The sequence below is a fragment of the Trachymyrmex septentrionalis genome, unplaced genomic scaffold (assembly GCF_001594115.1).
Source record: "Trachymyrmex septentrionalis isolate Tsep2-gDNA-1 unplaced genomic scaffold, Tsep1.0 scaffold78, whole genome shotgun sequence".
NCBI classification, from domain to species: Eukaryota; Metazoa; Arthropoda; class Insecta; order Hymenoptera; family Formicidae; genus Trachymyrmex; species Trachymyrmex septentrionalis.
This window is the reverse complement of record NW_017305967.1, coordinates 1,053,565-1,063,119: the sequence shown is the minus strand read 5'-3', so window position 1 is coordinate 1,063,119 and position 9,555 is coordinate 1,053,565. Positions and strand designations below refer to the sequence as shown.

At 35.5% G+C, this 9,555-nt stretch overlaps 1 protein-coding gene across 2 annotated transcripts in view; it reads right to left on the bottom strand.

Moving 5' to 3' along the window:
- Positions 1-9,555, bottom strand: part of LOC108754238 (protocadherin-15) — a 136,654-nt gene that overhangs the window by 43,717 nt on the left and 83,382 nt on the right. For both annotated transcript variants that reach the window (XM_018496415.1, XM_018496416.1), the window contains exon 2: positions 308-383. In XM_018496415.1, coding sequence (XP_018351917.1) covers positions 308-383 — 76 coding nt within the window. The remainder of the gene's footprint in view (positions 1-307; positions 384-9,555) is intronic.

Sequence of the window (9,555 nt, the reverse complement as noted above, 5' to 3'; positions counted from 1 at the left end):
ATAAAAACAAGGATAGAAAGTTATCAAATTGTCACCTTTGAGTGCTATTTTATTTATGCGTTTGTCATACGACAAATGAGTTCTCGGTCTCTCTATTCTATAACCAACCAACAGGTTTGAAAAATTTGTCGTATGACAAAAACGGACAGATGAAACAGCGGCCTTTGGCGATTCTAATATTAAATAAAATGAAGAACGAAATATTTGAGCTTTATTTATTTATTAAAAATAACTTGAAATGCAAAAGATTAAAAGAATTTTTCGGCAACAGTAAAAAAATAAGCAATTGACTGCAGTGATTACTTACCGACTTTAGAATGAACATTCCTGAGATATAGAATCACGCACAGCAAACACCAAAACCAGCGGGTCATTGTTCTTGCCTGCAAAAAGAAAATATCACAATAATAACTAAACACATATATATAATAAAAATTAATTAAAATAATATATAACCGCAGTATATATATATTATTACTATTTTAATTAAAGCACATATAATTGAGCAGATCGCTAAATTGCTAAATCGCGAAGAGACTCGCGCGTAATCAGTCTGATGAGATGTACTTGTTAGAGAGATCATTGTATTCATAAGCCACGCTCTTGCTGCCATCGTTGATAATAATCCTTAATTAGTAGCGCATCGTGAAGCACGAGACACACTTTTCGTCATGAACTTATTCACGGCATACGTTACTTCTTCGCGAATTATGCAATTCGTTTTAGTGCAGAGATGATGACAAACGACTTCTTTAAATACACGCCGTATAATCTGCTAATTTTAATTATAACGTACATTAAAAAAAAATATTGAAATGAAGTGAACTGCTAATTAAAATTAAACTCTTCTTAATTATAGATATTCTTTTCTATTGTTAACAATTACTTTTAAATCATGGGAATAACTCGAGAAATATCGTAATAAAACAAATCCTCGATTCAGGCTTAACAATTTCTTAAATACATACTCGTACGTAATAATTGAGATGGACTTTTGAAATTAATGTCTTACATGCATTTTACATTTTCAACAAGCGACGGTACGCTTACTGAAATGTTTAGACGAGCGGCGTGCAATATGCTAATCTCCGATATTCTGAGGCATGGCTTCTGTGCGCTTATCGATGCGGAAAGGATACAGTTGGAAATTTAGCGGGATGGCACACACAGAATATGGACAAAAGCTTATCGGGAGCGCGTCCTCTTTCGCATGCAGAGACTCCGGAAGAATTTCGCGAGAGTCAGTTATCAGTAGGATCGATAGCGCGCGGGCGGCTCTGTGAGGTCTTATGCTAATGCGCCGTTCTTGTAATAAGGCCATGTGCCAGCGTGAATAAAATGCCGAACGAAGGAAAACAATGTTATCGGCTTTGCATAATCTCGCATGGTGGAGTTGCGCTCTTCTCATCCCGCTCTCGAGATGAAACTCTGCCGCCGTTTCTCATCTAAACATGCGTGCTCCCGCAGGAATGACTGATCTACACAGTCGTTTGGGCTTAGCGAATCCGAATCTGAGCTCTGATGTGGACATTCGCACACATTTACATTTACATATTATACATATATGTATCGTATTCTAGTCACCATTACTACCTCTCTGATTTTCGGTTAGAAACTCTAACTTTTTAAACGAATATTCAGTTCTCCAGTTAATCTATTCCAAATTTTGATACGCGATGAATCTCTCTTTATGTACACGCATCGATTTTCTTCCAGTTTGGAAAAGAAATCTTCAGCAGGCAAGTCAAATCTGTTATGATCTTTTTTTTTTAGAGCATTACAAAATGATAATATTTTTGATAAAGATAGTGGGAATTACAGCAGAGATTCGTTGATTTCCAGTGGAACATTAGTCGAAAGCTAGCAACTGTGTTTTAACATCATACACACACGTTTTTGTAAGCGATAGTGAGGCAAGTGTTTGAGAAAAAGAGGAAGCAATGCTAATTTAAAAATATAATAGTACTCTAAAAACTTTTAGAGTAAAAGCTCACTCTGAAGAGTGAAATTTCACTCTTAAAAATTGAACTCTTTTTGTAAGACTGGCTCAATTTTCACTCTAGAGTGAAATTCCATTCCAAAGAATTTAGAGAGTAGGAATAAGAGTAAAAATAGAATTCACATATGTGTGTGATATAGAATAAAGCAGGATAGCAACAGCCCAGACTCATTTTTTATTCATATCTTCTAATTAAAAGAAAAATTAAGAACACACGTGATGGTTCTTAAAGGAAAATTAAGAAATCATAAAGCATAATCGTTCTTTTATAAACTTACAAAAACTTGCGAAAAAAATCATTTAATTCACCTTTAAAAAATCCGGGTACATTAAAAGATCTCGTATGATGATTGTATCGTGAAAACAATCACGTCTGTGCGTAATAACTCGGAGTTTAGGATTAACTTCTATCTTCTTCTTTATTCAGTTATAATGAATAATTCCTCGTGTTTTTACGAAATATTGCTGGCAATCTCTACGAGCTTTTTTAATTCTTTTGTACTGAGGCAATCATTACACGTTTCGCAACAACATAATAACATAAGAAAGATATTGCTCTCACGTTTAGACCAGATAACGTACGTGTTTATGATTTTGAACGAATAAAATAACGAACAAAAAGCAAAAAAGGCATAAAAGATTAAACAAGTTCTCGTGGTTCCGCGTAGCGAAGGATCTCGCGTGCTCGCGAATCTCGCTAGATCGTGTAGTCACCTCGCACTCAAATTAGACTAACGCCCGGAGTGTCGTTCGTGCAACTGTCTCGCGTGTGCAAAAATCCCCCGTACATGCAACAGTCATGCATTCGCATATTTTAATCTCACGCTAGACTCTTGTAGTCTGTTATCTCAGTTGGCCCTGGAGTCACAATTCTTGTAGAAAAAATTAGTAAACTGCGGCCTACTCGGCCATAAGTATAAAACACGCCTACAAATTAACGTAAACGTTTTATATTTAACAAAAGATCAATTAAAAGCAATTTTATTAAAGAGCAATATTTTCTTTTACAATTTTATAATAATTTTAACATTTTATTAAATACATTACTTTAGATACGAAACGCCACTCCGGTCTGAATGTTAAGATGTTGAACTACTTACAGTTTTTTCAGATTTGGGAAATTTAAGGGGATTATTAATATTTCAAATTGATTGCGTTGAAACTCTGACAACCATATCGGCACGCAATTATAATTTCTGAAACTAATTCATTTAAATGAATACATATAGTAGTTCAACATCTTAACATTCAGACCGGAGTGGCGCTTCGTATCTAAAGTAATGTGTTTAACATAAACGGTTCTTGTTTCCGATCATAATATTTTATTAGTTCTCCTTTGACTTTTATTACTGATTTTTTCCAGGAAAATGCAATAAATTGAAGGTTTATACTTATGGCTAAGGCTGTATATTTCAAGTACTAATTCGAAGAGAATTGCGATTAAAATTTAATAGATTTTCGAAAAGGTTGATGTAAATCTCTAAATCGAAGGCGAACAAAGTTCGGTATAAATTCTAGAATATAGAACAGAGCAAGAAAGGCTATCTCGTAAAATCCGCGATCGATGGAAAGCGTTATCCGACACCATACGTAGATATATATGTACGTCGTGGCAAACCGTTCACCGAATTTTTTCGCTCTCGCGATTACTAAGTTACCTTTCGAAACTTGTTACAAACGGGACGCAACAACGAAGCAACGTTTCGAGTATGCGCGCGCGCGCGCGCGCAATATTCTTGAGAGTAAAAGAAGATGCCGTAATTGATGTAACGAGCTCCATTCACCATACCGGGGATAAGTGGGATCGCAAGTGCGTTCCATCCAAGTTCGCGGTTTACAGCGGAGGTTTACGATGAAAATTTCCTTCCGATAATTTCGCACTGCGATCTTCGTTTACGGGGGATACGCTTCTTCTTACGACGCGCGGTCTTTTAACAGAGTTTCGTCACGGCGATCTGTGAGAAAATGGTGGACTGTTTTAAAACGGAAACTCCACTGGCCTAGCGTAATTCTCACGAATTACATAATTAACGTCGCGGTGGAAACCGTAACACGTTGATGAACGAGACAAAATAACCGGACGCGCGATTCGCTTTCCTATGATTTATCGATACATAGGCGCTGAAGCACAACAACGTATCAGTTATGAGCTGCGATTTCCAAATTTATTATTAACTAAATCCTTGTCTGGTTGGTATTATCTGTCGAAACAATTTACGCGTTATGTTATAGGGAATAAATTTGTGGAAATGATTAATTTGTTAAATTAATTAAATCCAATCGACTGTATTTATCGAAAATCGACCGTAATTATTGACAGTTCTAATTACAAATAGAAAATCGTTCTAGACGTTCTAGACTATTCATATAGTATATTATTTATACAGTAAAATGATAGCAGCGTACACAGTTTCGTATGCAGACTCCCGAAAAAGATATAAAGGTCAGGTCGCTTTCGTCCGAGGAAATCAGAAGTGGAACATGTCGATAGGCTTTGTTCTCACGTACCGTAAGGTCTAAAAAAGCAAGCATGATCTTCTCGAAGTAAGTCGAGTCACGCGAAGATCGAAGGAAAGTTTTTGTGGAAACTTAGGCTCGATTGCACTAACGTTACTTTGATTTTAAACGAGGCTTAAAACTCTTTTTAAAGCTAAAAGAAAGACAGAGAGAGAAAGAAAGAGAATTTTAAGCCTTGCTTAAAGTTAAACGTTGATATAATCAGACCTTAGACTCTTACTCAGGCCTTACTCTGAATTATATATATATTGACGTTTACTTTTCTATCTAAGATACTTGTATCAGATTTGATCGTATCAAGATCGAGTTGTTTCTGTATCAGACATGGCATTAATTTTGATTATACAGCACATTAATTATGAATTCTGTTTTATAAAATTTTATCCCGATTTCTTTGATGATAATCGGTAAAACATGGAGTTTTCATTTAAATATAATGATATGGTTGTAATATTGCGCAAATTTTATCTAATTCATCTAATCAGGTTATCATGTTTTTTTTTTATTAAACATTTATTTTCTTTTTGCATAATAATTAAAAAATTTTTAATCTTTATATATAATCATGGAATTATATATAGATTAGAAAATATTCATGTTTAATTCTGTTCTTTTCGTTGTACATTGTACTCTATATATATATATATATTTATTATTATTATTATTATTATTATTATTATTATGCGTCTAAAGATCATATCAATTTCAAAATGATTAATTCCACACCTTTGTGACCTTTATAGATCTGCCGCTAAGTAGCGTAAAATGCGGCAGTCAAATAAATATACGTAACATTGATCTTAGATAATAATATTCCCGGAAATATATTACCCAAGTCAGTACTATTCAGGAACTACACACTGACGTTTACCCGTCACGTATTTCCACAACGGCTGAATTACTTCACTTTCCGCTATCTGCCTTATTAATCGCGAAAGTTCAGTCGTGTCTTAGTCCTGCGCTATCTAAGTCGGAAATAAATCAGTACTCGCGGTAGGATACACCGTTGTGGAACACCGGTGGTAGGTTATGAAGTGTCTTGACATTACATATGTATAAGTACAACAAAAATTCAGACTTTTGGCGTTAGTCGATATAATATCGTAATTAAAACGGAATTATCTAAATATGATTTTAAAAAGATGTTATCGACAAATTCAGCAATTGATTTGAATTGCTTTGGTGTTAGGTGAGAAATTTTATGTGCTTTAATCCTTAATTGTAGACATTATAAACTGACGAATGTAAAGTCCTAGCAATTTCCATTTTTAGATTTGAAAAAGATAATTGCATTCAGTACACGTTTATTGCTGTTTTTTGTGTTTTTTTTATCACTGTACTATACCAAGAATCAAGTTTTATTAATTCTCCTAGAAAAAAGATAATTAGTTTAATTACAAAATAAACGAGGAGGAATCCCAGAAATTCCATATCCAGGAATTAATGTATCGTGAAAAAGCGCAATTATTTCTCTTCTGCTTATCTTCTTTCTAAAATTCTTGCAATTTTCCAAACAATATTTTCATGGAAATCAATGAATTTGATCAAGACCGTTCCGCACATATATCTTTTTAACAGATTGTTTTTCACGAAGCGACTCGATATAATGGTACAAATCAGCGCTAAATTATTCAATGGCGAAATTATGCGATGTCAAGATAATGCGAATGCAATGCGTCGCATTATATGTTCGTTTTATGAGGCAGTCATTATACTACTAGCGTGGTGACTATACAAAGGATGTCGTAAACGGCTCCATTGCCATATTTTGACTTTATAGATATTGACCCTGGTGTCTAACGTCTAGGTATCTAAGCAGGTGTGCAAAATGCATACATAAGTTTCTTTTACCGTAGCGAGGATGCACCTGTTTGACAGGTCGAAGAGTCGTCCAAGCCTTCAAGCTGTTACCCTCCTTCTGTTCCGAATACATATCCGAGCAAGGATTGAAATCAAACAAAAAAGATAACGAAATGGACAAAAAAATTCAGATTTTCATTGATTAGAATATACATATAATTCTTTGTTCTCGTTTTTAAATAGTTTCAGATGTAATCAACTTTATATTACTAAAATAGTTTTATTTCATTCGTTTTATAAAATAATACATTAAACTCTTTCAATGGAATTGACGGTTGAAGTACAGTGGAACATCCAATTGTACACATCCATATTCAGCTTTGAGTATTAAAAACATTTTTATATCTATTTATATTTCCATTTGCATCGTGTATGCTTAGAAACACATTTGATCACCGATGTCCACTTCTTACGAGAACGTTAGCTTAGACATTTTTATATACAATACAGATAAAAATATCTCATGTCACCGTCGTCTTTGCAGTTTTCCTTGCAACGATGTGCGTGACGTAAAAATAGATTTTAACCGGTTTCTCGTGGTGATTCACGGAAACGAAAACGACGTGGAAACGAAAGAAACGAAAATGAAACGCATGTTTTTGCTCTCATACGCATACGAGCGAAACATTTTTCATTGTTAATCCCCAGTTATAAAGACCGATCGTAGGGAATGCGGTGTATAAGCCGGTTCCGTGGGAGAGAGAGAGGTGCGGTATTTCTGAATTAAAACGATGTCTCTCCCTCCCTCTGGCGGGGAGAGACAGAGGAGCACCTCGCATCGTCCGACGTGGATTATTGCGCACGAATGTCGTACCTCTCTCGCGTGCGTGCCCGCTTCGCCGAGATGCATCGCTTTGTGCCGCTATTAAAAGTGGCCAAGTTAATAAACTACGCTCGTTGAAGGCGCGCCGCCGCATCGCGCGAGAGGATCCCCTTTATTTCCTATCCCACATTTCCAAGCTCCCCTACGTCCGCAGTGAGATAATAGCCGACTTACGCGTGCCGTAATGCAATTAATTAAGGAAGATGCCACGACGCTCTTAAGATACTCGTGATTCATCTTATTCTCTCGTTATTCGGGGATATAATGAGAAAAGAGATAATTATATCTCCGTGTAAAAGTTTTTTTCCTTTCCTGATTGATAGGATGAATATCGAGAGCTAGAAATATAATTTTTTACCCGATTAAGCCGCCGATATTTTCTCATCTTTTTTTTGTCTGTAGATAAATATATTTCGCGTTTCTTCCGAGACATTTCTTTGATTGCTTTATCGATTCCTCGATGCAAGACCGCGAAGATGAGCAGCCGGGCGACGGTGGAAGAGACAGCAGTGAATTTTCCTTTTTTTCCTAATTTTTATTTTATAATACGGCTGCAGGCTTTGAGAGCTGTCCCGCCGCCAACCGGGAATCGGCAGCCGCGATCGAGATGCGGATAAGATCGCGCAGCCACCGCCTACAATTTATAAAGTCTCGCTCGCCCGATACCCACTCCTCTCAAGCTCGAGCCTCGGGGTAACACTCGTGTGTGCTATATACGAAAACAGGCTCGCGTAAAAAAAAAAAGGAAAAGGAAGAAGAATGAAAGAGAGGGATAGCTAGGGATACTTAAGCGAATTTGAAAGCGCAGTCTCACGCGCTACCGATCGTTCTCGACCTCGCTCTACCAACGTTTCTGCAAATTATAATTGATCAATCTAGCAGCGTATATCAAGCGATGAAATGCACATAATATATCAATATCTCTATTAATTTGGAAATTTGTTATAACTTTTTGGATTTTATGTCAATATTTTTTTAATTTCTTATTTGATACGCGATTAAAAGAGACACCATTAAAGAAAGATTCCCGAGTACCGATAAATAGAAAGAAATTAAAATAAACAAATAATAGAAAAAATTTGAATACGTATATCATTGATGTATTTCGATATAGAGTTGAAAGAAAAAATTTAGCGTAAAAATATTGTAACGCTCACGCAATTTACAGAAGTACATATAACGTACTGTGAAGTACGCGTATAACTTTTAAAATTGTTATTTGCTTTTTTAGGGGCTCACATTGCTGAGTACGGGAGTTGGCTTTTTTGGTACCCGAATAATTTTAATGTCTGTAAATGCAATCAAACAGACTTATTCGTATATCCAGCCTATTAGAATATGATGACTTGACAATGAAGATAAAAAGATACGCATTTATATTTCAAAAAATCGATAAATATTTGTGGAAAAAGAGAAGAAATGTTAAAATGAAAATAAAAAGGTGAAAAACGAGTTATGAAAAACTAATATTGAGGACACACAATGCATTTTTGAAAGGCTCATTAATTTTTATTTTATACATATGCATTTTAATTTTCCTCTTGTAAAATTCTCTATCGTCTCAGCTATTCTTCTTCATGCGAAAGTTTTCAATAATTTCTCACAAATTATTTCACATTTTTGTTGCAATTTTTCGTAAAGTAAATACAAAATAACAGTAACATAATAACAATATTATAAGTCCACAGTTAATAATATAAGAATCATGTTAAACGTAAAGTTATAGCAAAGATGTTACAATACTAGTTGGACGCATTGCAGAAAAGATGCACGTATAACGTTGGAATAAATAATAAATATTAATAAGCGTGCACATTTCAACCTTTTTTCGAAAAAACTCTAATTTATCCATCACACATTCCTTTATTAACGACCCTTCTATAATAGCTCCTTCGTTCCAGCGTTTTCAATATCCAACATATTATTCCTTTCGTAAATTGGTTTTTAATTTTTTGTGTGTTATTTAACATTTCTGTTGCAGCTTCCTCATGGCACGTGCAATAAACGGTGCGTTTCTTCAGAAACATTCCCAGGTTTTACTCGAAATTTGTATAAATTTGGGATACGGTCCGAGTAGTAAGATCGTTGCAATACGTGCCTAATTCTCGCCACATTTACCGGTCTACTCGAGCTTGTCTCGTAAGACTAGCGTCTAGAAAGCCGATAAGCCGAATTAACCACAATTTATGCACGAGGGATGCGGGCAATATCGCCCCAGAAAGTGGATTGCCTCGCGTCGCGTCTATCAGCCATGTGATTTATGCACTTGTTGTGACACAAACTATTGTGGTTTCACAGTATTGTGGTTATGAAGGCCTCGTCGACGTTAGACGCGCGTTAAACGTGATACGAGACG